General features: G+C 44.0%; 2 protein-coding genes across 3 annotated transcripts in view; one reads left to right on the top strand and one right to left on the bottom strand.

The window, feature by feature from the left end:
- The window catches only part of ANXA5 (annexin A5), a 41,861-nt gene extending 22,471 nt beyond the window's left edge, over positions 1-19,390 (bottom strand). The window contains exon 1 of the mRNA XM_030478767.2: positions 18,993-19,390. The gene's annotated coding sequence lies outside the window, so the exon portion shown is untranslated. The remainder of the gene's footprint in view (positions 1-18,992) is intronic.
- EXOSC9 (exosome component 9) lies at positions 19,219-25,695 on the top strand. Of its 2 annotated transcripts, none has more exons than XM_030478763.1 (12): positions 19,219-19,555; positions 19,680-19,774; positions 20,359-20,478; positions 20,666-20,768; positions 21,316-21,453; positions 21,909-21,991; positions 22,260-22,392; positions 22,802-22,890; positions 23,090-23,236; positions 23,613-23,803; positions 24,750-24,828; positions 25,403-25,695. In XM_030478763.1, exons 1-12 carry the CDS (start codon positions 19,490-19,492, stop codon positions 25,482-25,484), a joined length of 1,326 nt encoding a protein of 441 aa, XP_030334623.1. In that variant the 5' UTR covers positions 19,219-19,489; the 3' UTR covers positions 25,485-25,695. The 2 variants fall into 2 exon arrangements, with proteins under 2 accessions (XP_030334623.1, XP_030334622.1); XM_030478762.1 differs by having other exon boundaries at positions 19,445-19,555; positions 19,680-19,831.
- The last annotated feature ends 668 nt before the right edge of the window (positions 25,696-26,363 follow it).

The raw sequence follows: 26,363 nt of genomic DNA, 5'->3' as shown, positions 1-26,363 counted from the left end.
CTACATAGCTGCCTTTAAATGCATCACAGAAGAGAAAAAAAGAGCAAGGCCCATATTAAAGGAAAGTTTGCTTCTGCTGTGTATCTGATGGCTGCTGAAAAGGAAAAGGTCCCTCAATTTATCTAACAGAGCTGCAGCACAGCAATCACATTAGAGCCCTTTTCACATGATACAGAAAGGCCAAGGACAGTTAGTGTCCTAGTTAAAATATTTTCTCTTAAAAAAATCCCATTGCAAAATATTTAAAAAGCCTATTGTAGAGGCACTGAAGTGTAATAGGCTTGCCAAGGAAGATTATCAGGCTTGGGAAATTTCACGGAGCTGACAGCTGCCTTATGAAATTATAACTGAAGATCAATCTTAAATGCTTTTCCACACTTTAATGTCTTTTTGGAAGTGAAACAGTCAAAGCTGTTCGATGAACCACAACTCAGAAGCAAAGGTGAGGGAGGAAAACAAAGGGCAATTTCAAGTTCATGCTTTGATTAATACTGACAGAGAAGAAATGGGTTCTGTTCCAGACTGGGTGCCAGGGGATGGCCATTTCTCAGTGCCTCATTGCTGTCTTTGTGTAGGAGTGGGAAAACAGTTCAGCTGTTGGCACAAACGAAGAGAGTTTTGTGCTGCACTCTGGCACCTTGGGTGGCAGGCACGAGGCAAACACTGAGCAACAACACTACTGAAATAAGAAGCGAGGAAGGTGATACTGGTTCACAGGCAGAGTAAGAAGTGCAATTTTAACACTAACAGAAAGTTTATAAGATTCTTTCCGTGCTGCAGGTGCTAGCATCAGGGGGCTGCTGAAGGACAGGCTGAGAGTGCAAAGTAGGAGAAGGTTTGTTGTTTGGTTGGTTGTTTTTCTAAAGCACTTTGAGGCTTGCTTTGGAGACTAAATATTGGCTTATATTCCTGCAAAGACCACTTCCTGTAAGTGATCCATTACTTCTAATCCACAACCCATTACAGAGCACTGCTCTCTCAGATTCTTGATTTCTCTTGGGACAGCAGTACAATGTGAAAAGGTTAATGGGAGCTAAGAACATTCGTACCAGTTACGGCATCAGCTCAGTTACGTACCAGCTCAGTTCAACTTACTGGAAAAATTCTTTCTTTTAGTCAGAGTAGGTACAGGTTTCTTTGAAGTTGTCTTTAGAGAAAGACACATCACAAGGATATCACTAATGCAATAATCTCAACTCAAGCAAAGATAAATCTCTTGAGCCATATTTCAGTACTTGTCCCAGGCCCTGGAAGCTAATTTTGATTACTAGGACAGCTGTGCAGTACTACGCTAAGGTAGGGCTTGATTTCCAGACTGCCTAATTCTTCCCGAAAAACAGAATTTCCATCCCTGATGAGTAGTGATACGAACTCCTCTCCTCCTCCAGGACAAAGGGAAAGAAAAAGACCCAGGTGCTGTATTTCTGTATTTTCAGCTGTTCTGCACTACAGTTTATCTTGAGCAGACCACTTGGGCTTTGTGCTTTACACACTTCCACACAGTGATGGTGTGTGAGGGGACAGTCCATCCACAATAGTAGAACACTTGTTTTGTTCCCCTGCCAGGAACTTGAAGCATTGTGCTAAGAATTTAAGAGCTACTACAAACCTTCAGGATAGCACTAAGTAACTATCAAGAGTGACCAATACAAGTTAAGAAAGATATTTCCCTTAGTCAGTAACACAATTAGTTCTACTTAGGGAAGAGGAGCAGAGAGAATAATAATTCAGTTCTGTTAGCTTAAAGGAAATTTGAAAAACCTGAGGAAAGAAATTAAAAGTTACCCATGAGTGGTTCTCTCTCTCTCTGTAGGGAAGGGAAATAAGAATCCATTTAGTTGAAATGAACTTGCATAATGTCACTAAACAAGTTTGGCCTTTGCATTTATTATTCCCAAATACTTCTAACTGAGGTCCTGTAACAAGACCTCTTTCTCATGTAGGGACCTTCCATTAGCACTCGCACAAGAGTCTTGAGATACAGGAACACTACTATCTTCATTTTCAAATGGAGAATAAAGGTAAGGTGGGGCTCTGTGGTTTCCCCAAGGTCACTGGTAACTGAACCCAGGTTTCAAGTCACAAGCTACTGACTTTGCATTGCTCTGTTCCTTCTCTCTTTACTTTGCCAAAGGGCCTCAGTGTCACTGAAAACTGCCTCCTTGTTTTACATATTCACTGATGAAGAATAAAAGAAACTATAAATTATTCTAAAGGTGGCGGGATAAGCAGCACCATCCCACCTCTGCACTCTGCATTCTCACCTGAAACAGCACAAGCCTTGACTCTCTTAAGTAAGAACAGAATCAGGCCCACAAAATTTTGGTTTGATTATGAGGAAGTAAGTCTGGAGGCAAAACCAAAGCCTACATCGACATGTTTTCTCTTCAGCCTTCATTAACAGTTACTAAAGCATGTTGACCTCCATCTTCCAAGCCACTATTCATCAAAACCCCAAATAACAGAGTGCTTCCATTGTAGACTGTGTGCAGCCTATACCACTGCCTAGACAACCTAACAGTTCTATCAGGAGGCATTAGCATCTTACAGAGCTTTAATGATTTTGCTGGAACTGATTCACATTCTTTCTGTCCATAACTTTTCATATATTCCCCAGCCATTGGATGTTTAGTGCTCTTTAAACACAAGAAACGCTTTTAGCACTTAGCTCAAGACCTCTAAAGCCCATTTCCTGCTTTCTACAATACATTTTGACACCTGAACTAGGCAAAAATCTACCTAAACTGCGAGCACATATGTAAAGTTTATTCTAACTGCTCCTGGTAAGTCGTTGCCAATCTGTGCCCAGGCACACACTCTTAATGTGAGCAAGTCACTCGAAGGTGTATGCATGGACAAAGCCATGCAAACACAAGACTTTGGGTTTAGTCCTGTATAGGATAAAGTTCCATAAGCCTTCTCTTACTCAGTGTCATACAAGGTTGCAGCCTAAACCCCAACCCTCACCTCAACTGAAGAAAACCACATAAATCACATTTTTTGGCATTCTCCTGTTCTCTCCCTGATCATTGCCAGGCACAAGGGGGGCTTTTCACCTCCATGAATCACTGGCAGTACTGTTCAAGAACAGGGATGGGTTTCAAGTAGTAAGATATGCATTTCTTCCATAATACTGTTTGGATCATATTGTCAATCCCTTTCCCTACAGCAAGAAACATTGGGTATTGGGGGTGTTTAATGAAAAGTGAGATTTCCAGGTGATACTATGATTCAAGGAGTACAAGTTTTAGCAAAGCAAGGCAGCAAATGTAATACTTCTGACAAATTTCTATGTGTAATCAACACTGCAGTAGTTCAAACTTCTCACCCCAATCATGTTTCTAAGAGCTGGCTGTATGACAGAAAATTTTTATTCTTTCTAAACTAGCTGGTTATTCTTAAAATAAACTTCTAGTTTGGGTGAAATGCCTGTGGTAACGTTCCTCTGAAAAGCCCCAGGGCCTCTGCATCTCCTCTTTCAGTGGAGTTTTTAACCTTAATTTGCATTTTCAAGCATAAAACTATTAATATAGCACACCAACACCTTCCAGTAGCAGTAATTATAGCAGAGCTTTAGGTAAACTAGAGACATGCTAGGGTCCAGGAACACAATAACAAATTACATCCTGATGCAAACTGCAGCTTTGTTTACTTAAAGGAGTTCTCCCCCACAGCAAGAACATATATTTAGCTATTACTCAGGGAAAGCATTCTTAAGAGCAAATCTGGGTTTCTTGATCATATTGACAGCTTTTTGAAATGCTAATTTTTCCAGAGTAGGAGGATGAATTGCAAATCAGAGGCTGTGAGTCCTTTTCAAGATCCACTATAAGGTTACTATGAAACCCCAAATTTCTTTTTCCAGGAGTGATATGGTTAAAATAATATTTATTCTTCATAAAAGCACCTGATAAAAGTCTCTGCACTAAAAAACTAATGACAAATGATAAATCCTAAACTACATGTTAGCATTGTTTTTACAGTGTGCATGTAAATACTGCCACTTATCTTGATCCATTACCAGAACAAAAAACCAGACTGGTTTTTGGCATTCCGGTGCAAGAGGATGAGCACATTTGCAATGGGAACCACAGAATGCCTTATGTTAAATGTCATTCCCTGCCTCCTCCTGGTATATCTTGAGCTCTTAATTTTGCTGCATCTATTTCCGATCAGCGGCTTGAATGACTTCTCGTGGGTTGCCTGCAACACCTCTTGCTTGCCCATGTCCCACGTAATCAAAATCCTACAAATAAAATTGCTGTTACATTTCAGGTCTGGAGGTCATTCCTCAAAAAAGCAAGCATCCAAATACATGCATGGAGCTAAGAAAGAATGAGATGCCATGACTGAGCCAGCCAATTCATCTTCCCAGAATGAGAAAAGAGAAACACCCAGACCTCATTATCCCCTTGCATATTTGCCTGCACTTGTAGCAACAGATCAGTGAAACTGAGGTTAGAGAGCACCGAGGTTTTGACACGTGGCAAATATTGTTCCTGTAAAGCTGCACACCTCCCAGCTCTGGACTGGGGAGACCAAGGAAAAGGGGAGAAATTCCTGCCCTGATTCCTCCAACACTTTAAAACCCCCAGGCCCTGTAGTGCCACTGGCAGAGGCAGGATCCGCAACAGCAGGCTGTGGGTTGTGGTGGTGCATTCACATCCTTGCAACGGCACCAGGCAAATCAGCACATTTAAACTTTGCATCCGAACTACCAAACATGAGCAGATGCATTTGACTCCTTTAATGCCCAACTTATTTGCTTCCTGGTGTGATATTATTTGCTGAAGACATCTGCAGACATAAATTACCTTTTTTCCTTCAGCCAAAATAAATAAATGTTTATGGCTAATCAGGGCTTCCTTTTCTCGGTTGAGTGTTCACCTGGCTGAACTGCTGCAGTAAGCGCAAACGCAGCGAGGCTGAGCCAAGCAAGGCAAGCAGCCATACATCCCAGACATGGGGAGCAACTGCTATGCCTCCAGCCACAGGAGGATAACAGCAAACACACAAACTTCATGCCAACACCAGCCCCCATTTGCACAGTCATTAAGGGTAAGTGCGATTCCTCCTGCCCCACATTGTGGCTCTGTGGGTCAGAGCCGCCGAGACAGCTTCAGCACTCACCATGAGGGGTCTCGGGACAAACTTCCAGGGGCTTACAGCAAGAGGATCAAGAAACAGTCCTTCGGGATCTAGAGGCCAAAAACCTCTATTGGTTGTGCCTGCTGAGTTTTAGAGCCCTGGTGCATATAACTGGCATGAAGGCAGTGGTGAATGCCACCATCTGCATGTGCACTGCTGGTATTTCATGGTGTAATTCCTATACTGCTGCACAGAGACACAAACCCTCTGCTCAGACCTGCACAGAAATGTGACACATAGCACAATTCATGCGCAGCTTTGCCTCAAAATTATTCTTAAACCAAAGGAACCCTCGAAAAAAGTACTTTATGCCAAATACCTCCCACTGTTAGTAGCTACAGAACCAAGAGCTTGGGTTTCATACAAGGATTTCATTGAGATGTATACTGCAGTATTGCAGTGCTGCTATAAGCAATTCAAAACCGAATTATCACAAGTTATTCTGCTGAATACAGTGACAGAGAAGGATGCCTGCGTTTTGTCAGACCCCTGCCTGTGGTCATAGCCGCTGTAGGAGTTTCAGCTAAATCATGTTAGACCACTCTTAGCGGCAGATTTTCAAACCCAGGTATCGTTATAGTTAACGGGGAAGTGAACACCTGAATAATGTAAATGCTGACTTGCTGAAATCCCTTCCCGTACTTCCAACACAAAGGAATTCCAGCGGTTTTGAAAGCAGCCTAAACCTTAACGAAAACGGGCCATCTAGTGGCACTGTCCGGGAACTGCGGCACGGAGGAGAGAGGTCTCAAACCCTCTTCCGTAAAGACTGTGACAAAGCAGAGGAATAACACTGACAATATCTGATTCCTCAAAAAACCTGACACATGGTAATATTTTATTCCAGGAGTTCATGCAAAAATTTCCCTTTCTAGATAATAACAAAAAAAAAACCCACCCCAAAAAAACCAAACCAAAAAAAACCCAAACCAAGTGATCAGGCAGATATTCCACTGGATGGGGCTTGCTTTTATCACACACTTGATCTTTGCTTTCCTTTCTCCCCCAAAACCAGCCCAAATGTTTACATTATGCCATCCCACTGCATCTGAATTATGGATTCACACTTCAAAATACCATGGGTTTGCTGTTATTTGTAATAAATTAATGTAGGAGAGCTCTGGTGTTGGGGAAAAAGAAAGGCTTTGTTTACCTACACCATCTCCCTACACATCCTAGTATTTGGTCCCAGAATACTTGTTTTCACTCAGCATTCCCATAAGCTGTAAGCAGATCTCCTGCCAGCTCTGCACTTTTCAGTATGAAACTGTGAGCAGGGTTCTGTAAGTAAAATGTTCTATATTGATAAATAATCTCATGCCAAGAGTTTGTCCTGAACCCAGGACAACAGGAAAGCAAATTTCTGAACTGGAAATGGACCCAATACAGGTGCAGTTTAAAAAAAAAATAAACAAAAAGATAAAACAAAAAAATATGGTCCTGAGTTGTGGGGGAGGTTTGCGTGTGGGTTTTTTGTTTTGGGTTTTGGGTTTTTTTTTGGAGGGGGGTGTGTTTTGGTTTGGCATTGGTGGGTTTTGGGGGGTTCTTTTGGTTTTGTTGTCATCATTCCTTAATAAGGCTTTGCCTTTCAGTTTGGATTATGTGTTACACATTGAGGAAATAGATTTCGTGCCTGAGAAACTGCATACTAGCAAATCCTACAGTAGTGAAGAACAAATAAAGAGAAAACAGTAAAGCGTGTAGATCAGTGAGATTACTTCAGTACAGACGGCAACCAAACCCACCACAACTCAGAAAAGTGTTTCATTTCTCCCTCCGCACTAGCACTGAGCAAAGTTTCAGCACTTTCTAGCATTGAGGCAGCTCCCTTCAAAGGGAAGCTGAAAGGGGAAGGATTTTCACAACAATGAACTGTCTGTACAGTTGGGGCAGATGTCAGTCAAGCAAACCTTTTTCGTTTTGATGTTTGTAAAAGACATCAAATCAAGCAAACACTTTCAAATGGTGAATGAGAAACCCTGTCAGGCACTGACTGCTCAAAGGACTGGATAAAACTAGAGATACCAGATTAAAAAAAAAAAAGGCAGTTTTAAATTTAATTTCTCTTTAACAGTGCACAGTTCCAGCATTACACATTTACTTCAAAAGTTGAAGTATTCCTGCAGAAGCTCACAGGTAAATATTTCATTTCACAGAGCTGCAGGCTGAGACAAGCAGACAGATTGTTTGGTTACACATCTTCTCACATCAAACAACTCTGCTCTGTCACAAGTATTTGTTGATGCTTGAGGTCTTTTACTTTCTAAAATGTTGTCACCTTCAGGTTTTCCATGGAGCCTGCCTTCACTTACAGTGCTGGCAGCAGAAAGGAGGAGTTGGAAATGAAATCTTGTTTGGGGTCTTAGTGCTACCAGTAAAAGCCACCAACTTGCAAGCAAAGGGGGAAGTTTCGTGGAGTCATGAAGCAAGTTTCCTCAACGCATCTCCTAGCAACCAGCCACCCATGGGCAAAATAAGCCTGCATCCCAGTAAACATTCCTTTTCTCCTAAGCAGTTTCACCTGCCTGTCACACAGCAACAGGACAAGAGGGAAAAATGCTGTGGGTTTCCTGAAGTGAAGACCAAATTGCAATCTCTGTTCACCTGGCATTATAAAGCACTTTCTAGCAGCCTCTTGGGTTTCAGACCAGCATTTAAGCAGCAGATAAAAGCGCATGCAGGCATAGCTCTGAGCCTATTTGGATTCTTTTATACCTCAGTTTCCCCAACTGAGGGAGTAGGGTAACAGGGTTTTGCCAAACATGGCAGCCAGGAAAGGATGAGCAGCACATTTCCCTCCCGGCTTTTATAGCTGTGTACAAGGTGGCTGAATTCATCCAAGTTTGAATGAGTTACATGAATACAGGGCTGATGTAGAGCAGTGATGAATCATCTTTCCCTCCATGCTTCTTCCTTGCACAATAATGTATTGTAGACCTCTAATTCTGCTGCTAAACATCCATAATCTTCTGACAACTCAAGAGTCACCAGGGATTTCATATTTGGAACAGGGCAACAGACACAGACAGGTCAGTTAAAGCAGACTTCGGTAAATCAGAGATAAAAAACATGATGACTTCTATTTTTACCAAGTGTGCATTTTAACACCCAAGTGGTTTACGTCACTGCAACTACTGACAAGTTACCATAAGTCACTCTTAATGAGATTGTTTTGTTAGAGATTTATGAAAAGATCATAAAGAAATACTCTCTTTTTTTCCCCAGTTTTCAAGTAAAAGAGGACACCTCACCCTAAGGCCAGACACACTTCCCTCTGGCAGGAAGGTGCTAAGCTGTGCTCATAGACAGACAGGAAACCTCTGCATAGACACCAAAATCTCACTATTTTCTTGGAAATTATTTGGCTGAAAAAGACAAAAAACAAACAAACAAACCACCACAAAACAAACAAAAAACCCCTACAAACCCACAAACACATTTTCCTTCCCCCCATAGAGGTATTTCACTATATAGGGCCTTTGCTCTTTCTTACACACCAGCAACTGAGTATAGCAAAACACACACACGTGCCATCTGCTGTTCCTGGATCTGCTCTGCCCTGAGCCCATCCATCTCCCTGCATCCTTACCTGCTTCTGTTGACGGACACCCACCAAGGCATTCTAAAGAGCATCACCACCAGCAGGCAAGACACCCCTCTCAGGCCTCACCTCTCTCCAGGAAACCCAGTCAGGAGTCTGTCCCACCCCTTTTAACACATTTCCATACTTTCCTCCCTACAAGTAAAGAAGCCAGCTCCCCTCTCTACTGGCAACACCTGTATTTCACCTCCTGCCCGCCCCTTGTTCCCCACATGGCTCCCTCTGGCCAGCAGGATCCCACAGGGTTCACAGAAGCAGCCCTGGGCTATCCCAAAGAGTCAGCAAGCCAGCAACAGTCACAATATGAAGGTCCAAGCCGGATTTTCAGAGGCTTTTATCAATTTCAGCATGGGAATATCCAGTTTTCATCACATGTCGGATGTTGCATGGCGTTCACACCATGTAGAAAGGACCAGTTTGAGTAGATCAATCACCTCAAAAAAAGAGAAAACAAAAGAGAAGTTTATGCCAGCGGTCCTTTCTCACCAAGGGGAATAGCTAAACTTGTCTTCAGCAGTCAATCAAGGCTCCAGCAAAACCTGTTCTACCAAAGACAAGTGGTCTTTTGTGAAAGAACAGATATCTCTGAAAACTTCATCGCTATCCTTACAACAAAGAGTTGCCTCGGGCAGCGTAAGTTTTAATAAGGTGTGCACAAACCACCAGCTACAATGCAGGTCCCAGACTCTGCTGAGCTTTAGGAAAACAATTCTCCATGACTCCTCTTCATTTCCTGTCTAGGTACTGCCGAAAATCTTTCCTGCTAATCACATGTGGGAGAAACAGCAGCCTGCATGTGCAGGCTACAGGCCTGGCTTTAAGTTTGCATCCATCAGCCTCTTTCTAATAACCACTTGTCTCACATCAGCTGCTACGAAGTTGCTCAGACAATCCAAACCGGTTTTTTTTTCTTCCAATCATTAAGTGGGTACCCAAAACACTATTAAAAGGGGACAGTATTAAGGTCAGAAGCAATAACTTCAAGATAACTTTTTTTCTACAGTATTTGGCAGGATAAGTAGATAAGCAAAAAAACTCTAGGTCATTCTCTGCTTCTTAGGTCAATACACAGATATTGCAGCCAAGACATGGAATTGATTTTTAGCCTTGTATTTGGGTTTTTTGCTTTTGGGTTTGGGTTTGGGTTTGGTTTTAATCTTGACATATTGTGTGTTATGGATCACTTTGTACAAAAGTTTTGACATAACCTACATGCTTTTAACTCTTCTACAAACAACAGTACTATACCAATTGCAAAATTAGGACACGTACTATATCATCAGGCTCATTGATTACTACATTCTGATATCTTAATAACCGGGATAAAGAAACAGAGCTCACAGTAACATTAATTTTTATGAAGGATACCTAGATATGTGAAGGCTCACTTCATTTGGAAATGCATGCTAGCACACACCAATTCCCAGGTGTTAAAGAGGTGCAAGTATGCCTTGGTGTTCACAGCAGTCTCGCAGTTAATTTAAAGATATTGAACACATTATATTGAATCTTACTGGAAGGACAGAAGTTCCATTTACTAACATAGAGATTAGGTAAAGCCTTGTGTACAAAGACAGGAAAGTAATTTGTTTTTCTTTATCACCTGGTATCTTCAGCAAGCAGAAAAAAGGTATCAGGACTTTTCTGCACAAGGACTAAGATGCAACCACAAGACCTTGATTGATGACCTTCTTCCATTTCAAACTTCTTCCTCGCATCATGAGAGCTAGAGAGTTTTCTGAAAATGGGAGCAGGTTGTTCCTGGGACCTTGTTCTCCTGCTATTAGTTTTACTCATCTCTATCTGTACTCTGTGTCGTTATGCCCAGTTACAGATTATGCTAAGTAAGTTCTTCCTAGGTATCTATATCTTTCAAGTATTTGCAGATGATTGCATTCCCCTATAGCTGCCAGCTAACAAAAGCATACGTATTTTTTATTTTACTCTTTTCTTTAGAATACCCCAAAGACTTTTCATTGCTCTTATCTGAATGCCCCCTGGTTGTCAACAACGGCCTAGTAATGAGGTGTCATGACAGCACCTAGCATGTTAGTGTTGAACAGCAAGGAGCCCTCACCCCGCCTAGGACAGGCTGCCTATGCCTATGCGCTTCAGCACACACAGGCCTCGGGATTAATTTACTGCTAATGGTCACATCTTGTATTTCTCCAGCCCTGCAGTTTATTTGTTTACGTCTTCTCAAGATGATTCATCTAGCTGATCTTTTAGTCTTCAGCTCACTTCTGACTCTCATCGCTAATTAAACAAAATGATGAATGTCTTTTGTTGCGAAGTTGGATGCAGGAATTTATAACCTTCCCAGAAGAGCTCTGGACAGTGGGACAGGCACTCTTAGCGCAAGAGGTGACCTGCCCTCCTCTCTGAGCAAAAAATCAAGGAGCTGTTGGCAACATCAATCTCCGTTTGGAAAAATAATCAGGTACAACATTGGCACACAAGAGCTTGACCCCCATTCACCTTTCTGCCCTGTGACCATGCTACCAGAGGGGAAGGTGTTGCCTCCAGCTGTGCCCTAAAATCCGTATCAAGAAATGGAAGTTAATTTGAATGGCACAGATGTTGGATGTCACTTGTGTGTGTGATGCTAAACAACTCCCCCGCTTTTCCTTTCAAGTTACACTGCAGGTGACAGCAGTGAAATATGGAGTGCTCGTCTTATTTGCATTGGAAGTTTGGGGTGCTTATTCCTACTGCAGGTATGTGTGAAATTAGGACATTTGAGATGCAGTACTAGTACCAAAACAAGACAGAGCAAAGAGCTGATAACCTTCTACCTTCCAAATATTTAACCAAGTAACCCCCTCATAATTTCTATTGCACTGCGCTGGTGTAAAATGTATACATGTCAGAGGAAAATCACCTATTAGTTTTCATTTTCCAAATAAAGGTAATGGACAAGCGAGGTCTGGGAAGCCAGAGCATCGTATGAGCGTTGCAGCCTCTAACAGTGGCCTCATCCTCACAGCACACTGCCTTGCAACAAAGCAATGCACAGCAGGCATGAAGAAGGCAGACCATGTACTGAGAGGCACTTGCTGGAATTAGCAGCTTTCTGCCCTGTAAAATACACCCCACGGCGATGCTTCCACAGCCAGACCACCCCAACAGCTGCCATCTAATGTGATTCAAAATTGAACCCCCAAGCCCCACACGTTTGAACAAGAACACCAGCTCTATAGTACTTCTAAAATACTTTCAACCAAGCTGCTAGCACCTATCCTTAACTTCTCCACGTGTCTTTCCTGTAAGGACAAAACTGTGTCCACTCTTTGCCAGGGCGCAGAAATTCACTGGAGAGCTTTACCTCCTTGCCCCGCAAAAGCGCGAGGGGTTTCACTTTGGTGTCTGCCGGTTGCCACCTTGATGGCTCAGCAACCTCAAACCTAACATAGTGCATTACCAGGCAGTTCCGCTTTGCCCCACAGACCTGGCAGGTACCTACATGCCATTCCAGCCATCAAAAGTCACTCCTAAACCCTCCTCTCAGATTTTTTACTGACAAAAGTTAGTATGGTGAGAGGGTCTCATAAATAAATGACTGGATCAGAACTTGCGTCAGGGCACAGGCCATACACTTGCTTGAGCTCTCTCTCTCTAAAAGCCACTATGGTACAAGAGAACTACCAAAAACGATGCTGGGAGATGGCAACCAACGGTCTGCCTCAAGCACGAGTTTCCTAAAGGCCCAGCGGCCGAATTGCTTCCTCCATGCCCCCCCCGTCCAATGCCCAGCACAAGTTGGGGGCAGCCGGCGGGAAGGTGCATGATGCCCCAGGGCTTCCCCACCGCACCGAGGAAGTGTGGCCAGCGGACACCGGCCCCAGGCAGTACCTGGGAACAGCGGCTGCAGCTTTATAACACTTCGTTACGGAGTAAAAGCTGCAGGGTGAGCTCACCTTCAAACTTCCCTGGATTCTGCGCGGCGAACAGCCGCTCCAGAGAGAGCGGGGCACCGGGGCGCGGACGGGGGGCGCGCTTCAAAGGGGGCAGGGGGCAGAGCGGGAGCCGCCCTTCCCGGAGGATGCGATGACCCGGAGGCGGCCCCCGTCCCTCCCCGCGGACTCACCTGCGGGGCGGCCCGAGGCGGCGGCGACGGGCGGCTCACAGCTCCCGGCACGTACCCCACGGCTGCCGCGGCGGCGGGCGGCGGCGCGGGGGGGCACCGGGGGCGCTGCCTGTCGAGCCCCGCAGCTGCCGGAGGAGGAGGCAGAGCAGCAGCAGAAGCAGGACCAGCAGCAGCAGGAAGAGCGCCAGGTAGAGGAGCAGGTTGAGCTCCCACTCCATGCCGCCCGCGGCTCAGCTCGGCACGGCTCCCCGCGGACCACCCGGTGCTGATGCCGGTCGAGCCGCCGCTCCTCTCACCGCCCGGAGCCTCCTCCCCTGCGGCAGGGCGGCTGGCCGGCCCTTGGAGAGGGGAGCCGGGCGGAGGGGCTGCGGCCGGTCGCCCGCGAAGCCGGTCCTGCCTCAACCCTCGCCTCTGCGGCATCTCCTGGTCCGGGCAGGACTGTACCGGGCAGCAGGAGGACACCGGGGCCGCCCCACGCCCGCCTCGGCGGCTGAGACTTCTGAGCCCGTGGTCCTGGCACGCTGGCCGTGCTCTTTGGGCACAGGTCGCTGTTACAGAAACGATGCTCTGAGACCACCCGCCGCCGCCAAGGGAAGCTCGCTGGGGTGGCTCACTTCGAAGTGGAGCTTCCCATCCACACTGAGCCTCCCATCCTTCTCACCCCACGTTTCACAGCCGTCCACCTGCACAGGCTGCCCACAAACCAGCTTTGAACTTCGTCCATATCAGAAGATGTCCGTCTCCTTGAAGACATTTAAGAACCGTCTCCTTGGCCAGAAACGAAAACACTTGTTGTGCCATGGGAGCGTGGCTGCAGTGTTGGCTCATTGGCCCGCTCAGGACAGTTCTTCCAATCCTGCTCCGATTGGAAAAACAAAATCAGACATATTTCACACCCTCAAACTATCGCATCTAACCTCCCTCTACTTCTCCCTGCTCCCCAGTGACCACTGGGGCACTGAAGCTGCAGGAGAGCAGGCGAGGTGAAGGGGTGGAGGGGTGCCAGCTTGCTGCTGTCCTCAGGGAAAACCCTACTTGCGCTTTTTGGGTGCCATTTGCCCACCTGATTGGTCTCGGCTCAAGCCACATCCCCAGTGCCTCCACAGATTTATAAGCACGGAAAGTGAAGTTTCATAGAGTCACTACAACCACTGCTGCATGTATTGAAAATTTTGTCAAGGCCATAGAAAGCGTGTTACTTCCTGAAGAAATACATCAAAAACACTCCATAAATTCTGCTTCATAAAGACTCCCAAATTCTTAACGCAAGTATAGCACCATGGCAAGTTTGAGCTAAGGAGATGACTACATGTCGAGTTACTGTTTTACACCAGATCTTCTATGCTTATTGGACTTCTAGAATACTACTTCATAATAATGCTCAATAAACAATTTGAAGCATTTGACAAAAATGTTCTTTCACCTTTTCTTGAAGTAGCAAAACTTCATTCAGACATCTTCATCCTTACTGCAGAAAACATTGTCTGTCAGAAGCAGGAAAGGCCAGCATCCATCGCACCCCAGCACTCGCACATCCCAGCTCTGTATTCCTTCAGGCACTATAATTAGCACTTTCCCATTTTGTCTGTATTATTAGCGGGGAATTGAACTACTCAAAACACAGTTTTCTTATCAGTGTTTCTTTGCAAGGAATTAAGATCTTTGGGAAATATGGTAAGATTAATGTTTGCACTTGATATGCACAGAATGTTTATCAGAAGCTCTGTGAGAGACAATCTGCTCTTGTTAAGAGACACTTGTGACACGGTGCCTTCTGTGTAGCTGTTGCACACAACAGCAGGTACCTTCTAAACCATGGTTTTAACCCTTAACAATGACTGCATTTTAAGATACAACTGTAAATGGGAAATTGTATTTAAAATCAGCTGAATTGATGTATTGGTTTGGAGGTTGGTTGTGGGTTTTATGACCAAAACAAATTCTGAAATATCTTAAAGCTGTGCAGAAGTAATACAGGCTGCTGCTTAGAGTTTGAGTACAACACACAACCTAAACAAGCAGGTATGCTAGAATTCCTTCCCAATCCTTATTCCTCACGTAAAGAAGCAGTCAGGCTCTGCAGAACAATGGCAAGACAATTACTCAGAAGAGGAATATGCATAAATTTTCTAAAATGTAACTCCTGATTCAAAAGAAATATTTAGTATCAAGATTTATTTGCCTGAAAAGAGGTCGTTCGCATAGAACTAAAAAAATACTTGCTTCAAAAAGATGAAGACTTTGAGCGTTTCGAGCAGCTAGGTGCTCAAGAGTCACTTCTGGTTTGTAACAGATACTTGGAAGCTGAAATAACTGAAATGAGCCATTTTGACTTAATGGTTTAACTCTATCATTTATCATTTATCCTGCTTATCCTGGGGCTGATCACACCTTTCCTGTAAGTGCATCAAGACACACTGTTCTAACACGGTTATGGTTGGCAATGCTGCAAGTTCACAGTCAGATTTTCCTTGCATGTTTGTATCCAACCATTCATATTCATTCAGTTATCACTCTGCGTCACGATGGCACGTTGGAGAATCTGGGAGTGGGGATGATACTGGTTTGTTAGAGCAGCAGAGCTGGGCAGATTCAATTTATAGGCAGCAGAAATCCAGATCACGTTATCTGAGCGCTCCATAGATACTTATTCCGCCAGTACACCAGCAGCAGTGTGATCTGGCATCCACTACTAGAACAGTAAACTGTGAGAAAAGTGGCACAACACTGAACTGAATTATTCAAAATAATCCAGGCTTCAAAGGAGAAAATTATCCCCCAATTTTATTAAATGTGCTATCACCTCTTACTACGCAGATGTGACCTATAAGCTTTTCAGTGCTCTGGATTTCCTGTGTGTTGTAGAGTACGTGGCATGAGGTCACACATATGTGGTATAAGTAAACATCTTCTGTCCTCTTTTCAAATAGAAATAAAAAGTTTCCAAATGGGTATTCACTTCAGTTTCACACTCCTGAAATCTTGTACCAAGCCAGTCTTTAACCTCTCTGCCAAGTAGTATTTAAGACTAGGATATGAGAAAGTGCTTTAGTTTTGTTTTTTTTTCACAATGCCTGCTCTACATGAAAGCAAACTATCGTTTCTCCTTTAAAACAAACATTGGTTACTTTTTTGAGAATTTGAAGATGCTTCTAAAAGGTTTGAAAATTAAATCTTAAACAACACTAAAATCTTGATCCAGACATTGGTTTTGTATGTTCAGAGCCTTCAACTCTAGCTGTAACAATTTTGCCTTAACATGACACTTACCAACAGTTTTCACTTGAATCAGTACAAATCATGAACGCAGTTTGTCTGGAGAAAGAGGAGTTGTGTGATGTAGAGACAGCAGACCTCTGCATTTAGCTGTTGTGCTGAGCTGCACATTAATTAATTGCACTCACCTGGTGGCAGAACAGCACTTCAGCCATTTCAGTTGCTCTTAGGAATGCTACAGGGTGAAGCAGGCAGCAGCAGCAGCAAAAAAAGAAGGGGTATAATTTCTTTTCACCCAACTTCGTTGCTTGTCAAGAATCCAGCCTTGCAAATACATCTCACCTTCCCAAAAAGATTGCTGGGAGCTGGGAAGTGCTAAATGCAGCACTGTCTACAGGATCAGGACTCTTGGTAGGACTCTTTGGTGCAAACAATTTCTTTCACAAGAATAATAAAACCCAGGAGATTATATGAAGGCTAAGTATGGCAAGAATATTTTGGAGTTTATCATTAATCCAGAGTATGAAAGATGATCAAACAAACATCTGGCAAGTAGATGAAGCAGAAGTTATTACCAACTTGCTTCAAGCTGGGGTTTGGATGATAAGCTGGCAGTTCCAGGTCCCTTTTTTGGAATAAAATTACTTTAGCATATATATACTAGGCAACTACTTTCCTAAATTTTAGCTGTACAAGCTGTGATACCTTCCTTCTAATAACCGAAGAACAAATGCGCTTACAGCTGTGCTTCAGATAAAGGCGTGTTCACTGGTGCATCTCCGGATGAGGGCCAGAGCACCTCGCACCTTGCTGCAGCAAGCTGGGACGCACGCTGAGCTGCTTGTGCTCCAGTGCCGCTGGCTGCATTGCTTGCAGTGATCACCCATCCTCGCGCCCACATGGAACTGGATCTGTTTCAAAGCCTTAAAGGCTCTCATCAAATGATATTATTGCATATCTGCGGAGCCTTTCTGCCCAAATAATCTTATGAACTGAGATACCGTATGCAGGATGCTGTGCATACGCGGGTAAGTGTGTATACTGGAGGCACTGGAGAGCAGGGCTTGTAGCTAACCAGCAAAGGCACATTACAGTTAAGGCTACCATGAAAGGACAAGATCAATTTTTTATTTATTATTATGCCATCAAACACGGTTGCTGGAAGCTTGCTGCCAAGACGCTGAGATTCTGATGCAGCTTGGTTTTTTGCTTCAGTCCTCAAATGTGATTTTCCCTCATGGCTCGGTTTGGTAAGATAATCCAATTCAAGCATTGCAGCCTATAGAGCATTCATCTCAAATGAAATTCTTCTATGTGGGCACAATAGATCATTAGGGTTTTCTTTCTGATAATTCCTGCTTTAGCCTGAGTGCCTGTGATTTATTCACTCATTTATTCACTCTGCAGTGTAATACACTCATTCTTTTTCCTTCTGGTTTCGAACACCCAGAGTATTTCTATTACTTGATTACAATTGTAACTCTGCCTTCCACCATACAGAAATATAGTCATTGCTCAACTTCTATTTCATTAACTTTTTATATTGACCTTACTTTCCACGTAGCCTGTTTCAGATTTCCAGTGCTGCGATTTCATGTCTGCTTGATTTGTGCATGAAATTCTTTACCCTTCCTAGCACATGTGCACACCCAAAATCCACAAAGTAGACTGTGCAAAGATGGCAGGGATCAAAGGACATAGCTGATTTCTAGGCCTCTCTTCCCCTGACCTGATTCCCTCGGAATCCTATCCATCTCCTCCTGAAGTTCACCACCAACTTCTCTGTGTGCTGATCTTGCACAGGACCAGCATCAGAAGCAAAATCCACCATACCTGCCTTCCCAGTAATAAAGGTATAATTAGCACTTCTGGAAATGTTTCCGACAGAACATCTATTAGTGCAAGAAAACCAAATGCAAATGACTGACAACACTGTTGAACGCTCTGGTTTAGTGGCAGAAATGTGACTCCTTTAAAAACACTACTTCATCAAAACTGTTACAAAGCTTCTTTTGCAAAAAAGCCATTGCTGCGATTTGCTACGCGACAAGACCGCAACTCCTCGCCAGCCCAAACACTCAGCCACCCAATTCTGTCAAGAACAGTGATGAAAAAGGGCATTTGCCACCAGCCTGTCAGATCGAGGCACACCATAGCTCACCCGGAGAAGCCGGAACAGAGATTTTTCCCACTCCAGCCCCAAGCACAAATCTCAGCATATGCCCAAGGTGACACTTTTGTAATTGTTAGGGAGTAAGAGTTTAGAAGGCTCCTACAAACAATACAAATGCTTCCAAAGTTGTTGACAGTAACCAAAGAGTTTTGGAATTTAACCCCAGGCTTTCACTAATGAATACTATTATCACTAAACTTAACAAAAAAGGCAAAACCAGGCAGAATTTCTACCTAAAGACTGCCAGTTGAACTCCAAGGAAAATACCTAAACAACCACAAAGAGAGATGAAACTTATGCCAAATGTTATCATATTCATGTCTAGAGAAAAAGTTGCAAGCGTTACATCATTTTGTTCCTTATTGTTGCTCCACGTGTAGCGCCATGTGGGAAAACTGTATGCTTATTATTCTCCCTACAGAAAAAGGGTCTTTGTGTAATCTCACCAATATTCTTTTACACCGAATATTTGTGGTGATAGTCATCTATCCTAACCTGAAAATGTAATACCCTTGCAAAATCAGACAGCACTTGTCCTCACCCGCATAAACTTGGAGTTTCTGAAGCGTGGCTCGTTGTAGTTTGCACTAGAACTCCAGTGTGTTAACAAGGTTTAGAAAGACAGTGTAACTGAGGTAATCCAACAATGTTGTGTGAGAAAAGTCAGTGTCTGGGGTTTAACATTGGCACGGAGACACAGTAATCGTTTTTTCTGAGCTCAAACTAAGCATAAACGCCACTTGTAAAGGCTTTGAGTTTTTACTTACAGACCAACAGGAGAGGATATTCTGACAGATTTGAAGCTTCTTCTGCCTTTTTGCCCACAGCACTGCCTGCCTCGCTCGAACCACCACCCTGGCCGTTCCTTAGGGGCTCCAGGAGCACGCACATCTTGAAGACTGGGCCCTACAACAGCGTTAACCTCCCAAAACCTCTGGGTTTATTAATGTCTGACGGTTTCCATGACGACCGGCACTTCGGCACGACCCCTCCCGGCCTCCGTCCCTCCGGCCGCTGAAGGCGCGCGAAGATCCGCGATCCCAGGCCGCGCTCTGGGCAGCTGCCTCCGAACCGCGGCTTGGGCGGCCCCTGCGGTGCGGCAGGAGGCGCCTGCACCCATCGTTTCGGGGCTGCGGCTCCGCGGGTCGGAACGGTGAGGCGGCGGGTCCCGCGTACCCCACGGAACGGCGGGAACGGGGCGCCCGGGCAAGCACCGCCCATCGCCGCCGCGCGGTGGTGGCGCAGGCGCGGGTCGCGGTCCGCCATGAAGCCGGCGCCGGTGTCCAACTGCGAGCGGCGCTTCCTCCTGCGCGCCATCGAGGAGGGGAAGGTGCGGCCCCGGCTTCCCCTTCCCCGCACCCTGCAGCGGCACCGGCCGCCCCTGCCCCTTCGCCCCGCGGGGGGACGGCGCGTTAACCGGGTGTGCATGTGTGTGTGTGTCTCTGGGCCCGCAGCGCCTGGACGGGCGGCAGTGCTATGACTACCGGAACGTGCGCATCTCCTTCGGCACCGAATACGGCTGCTGCATCGTGGAGCTGGGGAAGACCAGGTTGTGTGCGGGGAGGGGAGAGGGGCCTTCGGGCGTTGCGTTTCCGAACGGGCGGAGGCAAAACCTGTGTAGCGTTCAACGTGGGGCGTCCGAAAGCCCGCCGAGAGAGAGCGCAGTAAACAAGAGCTGAGAGACCATGGAGGGGATGGGGGGGGGGAGGAGGGAAGGGGTGGGGTTTCTGCGGTGAGTGTAGGTTGAAAATAGCGTATGTAAGACACAACTATTGTAATTTGTCGTCCCTTTAATTGCTGATTTCACACTTTGTGTTCAAACAGCCTTTTCTGTATTGTGGGAAAGTGGAATACGTGCGCTTACGTAAGCGTTTAGTTATAGATTCCCATGTGTTTGAGTCTATTTTTAGTCCTCAGAGACAGGAAAATGTTCCGATTCCTACATTTCCTTTTCTCAGTTGCTGACAGGAGTTTAAATACATATGACAGGCATAGAACGAGAAACTGACAGGAGTGAGAAATACAAACTAAAACCCTAACTGCATGCTTTTTCAAAGTGTATGTTTTGTTTCTAGTGGTAGAAGGTTTTTCCCAGCTAAATTCCGTGACTCGGTGGTTTATTTACCTTTGCAGGGTTCTTGCACAAGTATCATGTGAGCTTGTTCCCCCCAAGCCAAATAGGCCGACAGAAGGTATACTTTTTGTTAATCTTGAGCTCTCACCGATGGCCGCACCTGGTCTTGAGCCTGGCAGGTATGTAGCTGTCCTAAAGAGACTACACAGGGGTGACAGAAGAGCCACTGGCATGGTTGCCCGTGGCAGGAGGGTTGGAACTAGGTGATCTTAAGGTCCTTTCCAACCCAAACCATTTAGTGATTCTATGATACAAGGAAGTGTAGAGCATAATCATACTCTATTGGGGTTAATTTTGTTTCGACAGGCAGTCTGACTTGCTGGTGAAACTAAACAGACAAATAGAGCGATGCCTGAGAAATTCCAGATGTATAGATACTGAATCTCTCTGCGTTGTTGCTGGTGAAAAGGTATGAAACCCCGTGAATTTCAAGCGGGTTTAAACTCAGAGATGCATATACTATGTTTTTTAGATGGTCCTTGTTTTGCAAGATAGAAATTCTGATAGTAGGTTAATGTAAAGATCCACATATCTGACTTTACAGGCATTTTTAACTTACGTATCTACATAGGCTTTCTGAAGTGGTTGGGACCCTGCACACTCAAGTATTTTCTTTGCAGAATAAAGTTTAAATTATACTTAAGTGTTACATATTTTGTCACAATTAAAACTAGTACACCGGTTATCTTGGAATATACTGAAATCATAGAAGGGATGGAAGGGTTGGAAGGGACCTTAAAAATCATCCAGTTCCAACCCCCCTGCCAGGGGCAGGGACACCTCGCACTAGACCAGGTTGCTCAAATCTTTCATCTTCTTAAGCAAAGACCTGAAGAACATGCGATGGTGGTTCTTATGGTTCAGAAAATGAAATCGTTTGGAAAACGATTACTTTAGTAACTTCTTTAGAATCCTGTCACAAATGACCAAGCAGCTGTGTATGGGTTTCTTCTCAGGTTTGGCAAATCCGGCTGGACGTGCACCTGTTAAATCATGACGGTAACATTATTGATGCTGCCAGCATAGCAGGGATTGTAGCTCTGTGTCATTTTCGCAGACCAGATGTGTCTGTGCAAGGAGAGGAAGTAACTGTGGTAAGTTGTACTGGTTTACATGAGGCATCTCAGGTAGCTGTTTGTTTCTAAAGGGGAGAATTAGATGTTTGGGTAAGCAGATAAACTCCAAGGTGCTTATGTTTTAGGATAGATATGTTGCTATTCAAAAATTGTAAGGGTAGTAAGGAAGCCTGCTGAATACAGAATTCTAGGAATATCAGTTTATGAGAATAATAATCGTAAAAGATCAAGTATTTTACAGTATTTCAACCAAGCATAAGGCTGATGAATATGCTGCATTTACGTGTGTGGTTAGTAAAGGGTAAGAATTGCACAAAAAGAATAAAAAGAATATTTGAAATATTTAGATGACAAAACATTTGTTAGCCTTTTTGTTTGTTTCTTATTTTTTAAAATGTCTTTGTACAGTATGTAATTTGAAAATTAAATGTGTTTTGTAAGTAATTGTCTTTCTGAACAAACTCTTTTTAAAGTACACTCCTGAGGAACGTGACCCTGTCCCCCTGAGCATCCACCACATGCCTATTTGTGTCAGCTTTGCCTTCTTCCAGCAAGGGTAAGATTTTTCAGGCTTTCAGCAAAAACAACTTATTCTGCAGAATTGAATTTTAAACACAGAAGAGTCCTAAAAATGTTTATATTGACAAGCCAATTTCTTAAAACACTTTCTGAAGTGATAGACACGACATAGAAAACTTTTTTTTTGGGGGGGGGTATACTCATAATTTCTAATACATAAACCAATTCCTTTGTTTAATTGTTTTAAGGGTAGTAACTCACCTAAAGCTTTTACTGTTGCCTTATCTTTAAAAACTTGATTATAGGACCTATTTATTAGTGGATCCAAGTGAACGTGAGGAACGTGTAATGGATGGTCTCCTTGTAATTGCCATGAATAAACATCAAGAGATTTGTACCATCGACTCTAGTGGAGGGATTGTGCTGATAAAGGATCAGGTAAATCTTTGCCTTGGCCAGCCTCTTGTATAGAAACTAGTTCCTGTGCTGTAATCTTGATATTGAAGTATCCTTCACACTTGGAAGCTAAGAAATCAATTACCTCTGTGATTTAATTGGAAAAGATTACGGATTTTTAGTCCTAATGGAAGAGCGTAGTACTGTGTATCATGCAGATTGTTGGGTCAGATCTTTCCCCCCCTGTGGGAGTCTGTAAATTAATTCAGACCACAGTCTCATGAATAGCTGGAGGCTGTTGCGTTAACCTTCTGCATCAACTCTATATCCAAGTCCCTCCTAGTAGCATACTATCTTTTATTTCAAGTGTTTGTGACTCCTGTCATGTTATACAGTTTAAAAATATCTTACTTTCATGATAGTAAACTGTTGTCATATGTATAACTAACAGGTTCTGAGATGCAGTAAAATAACAGCTGTTAAGGTTGCAGAAATAACAGAACTCATTCAAAAAGCGTTGGAGAATGACCAGAAAGTTAGGTGAGTGTTTTGGGAAGGAAGGGAAATGGGTGTTTTTTAAGAAACATATTAAAAAGTCAGCCTGTAGTTTGAACGGCAAATTGTTTTCACTTGTATTTGTTTTAAATAGCAAGTGCTTGTATATTTGAGCTTGAAAAGAGAAAACATTTTTAAGCGTGCAACATCCTGAAAAAATTAATGTCTTTGACTGAATGACTAGGAAAGAAGGTGGCAAGTTTGGCTTTGCAGAATCTATACCGAATCAAAAGATCACTGCCTTCAAAATGGAGAGTCCTGCTGTGGATACTAACAATGTGGAAGAACAAGCAGAAGAAATCATAACTAAAGCTGACCCGCCTTCAGAAGTGTATCTTTTCTGTTGTATTATTCAGGGGGAAGCCAGGCTTCCCAGCACCTGCATTAGCACTAGAAACTAAACACACATCCAAGAGTCCTCAGGGCTTAGATATACCTTAGATATAGCCTTCAGAGGAAACATCAACAGCACGTTGGGTTTGGTTCTCATTGCTTGTAGGTAACTTAATTCCTAGCCTAAAATGCAACACTGAGGTCTGAAGTGACCGACTGTTACAGTAACTGGAGTAGTAGTACTCTCTCTCACCTCTCCTTTAAGGATGTTCTTCCCTGGGGAGAAAAGATACAGCTTGAAAAAAACAAATGGTTTGCTCTCAGAATATGTCAAGTTTACCAGCAAACACCGAGATTTTTCTTAACGAGTTCAGTTTTGCCAATCCAATATTGCACACACCTGGGACAGCACAAATTGGGGAAGGAATAGAGAACTCCTGGGGAGACCTTGAAGAATCGGAGAGGGAAGAAACAGCGGAAGAGGAAGGTGAAGGTGATGCTACTGCCTTTGAATGCCAGAAAATGGAAACCGAGGATGCAAGTATGATGAAGGAAACTAAGATGGGTAAGCGTTTATCTTGGTATCACATGTGCTTCTTACATCACTTTATTAACATAAAGTGATTAAAATGTGAAAGAAGTCCTTAGTAAGGAATGAGAACCATTGTAGCCACTTTCCACTTGAGCTACACACGTCTGCTACTCTCACTTCACCAGGTCAGTTGTTTTCTTCAAAGTAAATACTGATTTCTGTAGTATATGGAGGGCTCCATATTAAAGAGTAACCACTCTGAATGTTTCTTGAAAAATGCTTGTCGTGGTTTAAGCCCAGCCCGCAACTGAGAACCACGCAGCCACTCGCTCACTCCCCCCTTTATCCCTCCCTGCTTCCTGAGGGATGGGGAGGAGAATCGAAAGAATGTAAACCCCATGGGTTGAGATAAGAACAGTCCAGTAACTAAGGTATAATACAAAACCACTACTGCTACCACCAATAATAATAATGATAAGGGAAAAAACAAGGGGAGAGAATATAAAACTAAAGAGGGAAAAAACAACAATAAACACAGTGATGCACAATACAATTGCTCACCACCTGCCGACCGATACCCAGCCTGACCCGAGCAGTGATCTGGTAACTCTCCCCAGTTTCTGTACAGGGCATGATGTGCTGTGGTATAGAATACCACAAAGGGAATACCCTTTGGCTAGTTTGGGTCAGGTGTCCTGTCTCTGCTTCCTCCTGGCTTGCTGTGCCCCTTCTCCCTAGCAAAGCATGAGACTCAAAAGTCCTTGATCGGGGTAAGAGCTACTGAGCAACGACTAAAACATCAGTGTGTTATCAGCATTGTTCTCAGACCAAAGCCAAAACACAGCACTGCACCAGCTACTAAAAAGGACAAAAATAACTCTTACAGATGAACCCAGGACAATGGTCTTACTAGTTATTTGTTGCAGAAGTTGTTTGTACAAAAATGATCACAGGTTTGTGGTTGGTTGGTTTGTTTTAGATGAACCTATTGTGCTGTCGGATAGTGAAGAGGAAGAAGTTGTCATTCTAGAGCCACAGGAACTACCGAAGAAAACAAGGTAACCATTATTTGAAATTAGGAGGGGAAAGAGGTTCGTAAGGAGTATTTTCAGGTAGCATAGGATTTGGCAAGGCCAAGAGAGGTCTCAGATGATCAAGGGGAATACAAAGATCACTGAAAGTGAGGAATTCTAAATCTAGGCTAGTTTGCTCCTGTCCCAGGAAGCCAGTCCTCCTCATCCTGGCTGACCTGCAGCCAGCTGAAATGCTTATAGATACTAATGAGGATTACTATAAGTATAGATACTTATAGATGACTAATGGTTCCAAAGGGAGCGAGAGCATAGAAGTAGATTTACAGCAGCTGCTCCTTACAGATGCTGCAGACGTCCTACCACGTCTTAACTTAATCTGAATCTTGTATTGCATCTTAAGTTTTTATCTCCTAGAAGCGAGATCGATTACAGTAGCTCTGCACTAGCCATGGAAACCCTTGTTGTTTCGTGTAGGACGAAGTTTGAACTTTGTGCTGAGAATGGTGGATGGATGCACTGTTACAGGCGATGAGCCTGTGTTTTCTTGAAGTAAAACCATTCAGTACATTTCTATGATAAAAGCGTTGTTTCTTCACAGAGCACACACCACCTTGAAACAAGGAAGTACAAGTAAGAAAGCATTTACCAAAAGAAGAAAAAAGAAGAGAGCTACTCATTAGAGCTGTCATCCCTCCTTCAGAAATGCTGTATAATTCATAGTTTGATCTATAGTTACTGAACTTACTTCTGTAGATAATTCTACATACTACCACTCCCTATCTGGTTCTGCTTTTGTGTGTATGTTATTAAATTGTTGTACACACGTTTACCTAAAAAAATAAAAAGCAAGAAAGTGAAATCTCACAATTAGCACACAGCTACAACAGTAAATTCACTCATTTGATTTCTACAGAGTGAGTGGCACAGATAAAAAGCATGCTTTTCATAACAAAACTCCCTCTGCCATTACTGAACTGAGGTGCACATAGTCACAAGTCAGGTGCTAAAAGTAATTATGGCTTGAGTTGAATGCCATGGAAAAACTTTATAAATAATTTTTATTATTCACACACTGCTCATGGAATTGGTAAACAAGCGGTCACCTGCGACAGGGTTTGCAAATTAGCAAACGCTTCACTAATCATAACGTCAAAGTTTCAACCTGGCTTTTTCTTGGGAGATAGATGGATTAGTCTATTTGCCGTTCTTTATGGTTTGTCGTTTTACCCTCCTTCCAAGCGCTGGGATTACTACTTGGCCGTGTGAGCCAGCCAGCCAAAAACATGGCACGCGCGCCTCCCGCGGACCTGCCCATCCGCAACACCCCCCCAACCAGAACCAAAAGCAAAAGCAAAAGGGGTCCGCCCGCTCCCGGCGCCTGGCCAAAGCCTCCCTCCAGCAGCCGCCACTGCCAGGCGCTCTCCCCTCCAGGTGCTAACCGAGCCCGACCCTGCTTAGCTTCCCAGAGGAGACGAGCTCGGAGCTTCGCAGGTTGCTGCGCTCGCCGAGCCGCCGCCACGCTCCCGCCCCGCGCTCCAGCCCCAGCGGCCCACGGCCCC

This window comes from Strigops habroptila, chromosome 3, assembly GCF_004027225.2.
Source record: "Strigops habroptila isolate Jane chromosome 3, bStrHab1.2.pri, whole genome shotgun sequence".
NCBI classification, from domain to species: domain Eukaryota; kingdom Metazoa; phylum Chordata; class Aves; order Psittaciformes; family Psittacidae; genus Strigops; species Strigops habroptila.
This window is presented reverse-complemented; position numbering and strand designations above follow the sequence as displayed.

Excerpts from the sequence above, each read along its gene's own strand:
- EXOSC9 (XM_030478762.1), top strand. The coding sequence starts at position 19,490 with ATGAAGCCGGCGCCGGTGTCCAACTGCGAGCGGCGCTTCCTCCTGCGC. Across the intron at positions 19,556-19,679 it reads GCGCCATCGAGGAGGGGAAG|CGCCTGGACGGGCGGCAGTG; the intron begins GTGCGGCCCCGG and ends CTGGGCCCGCAG. Across the intron at positions 20,479-20,665 it reads CCTGGTCTTGAGCCTGGCAG|GCAGTCTGACTTGCTGGTGA; the intron begins GTATGTAGCTGT and ends TTGTTTCGACAG.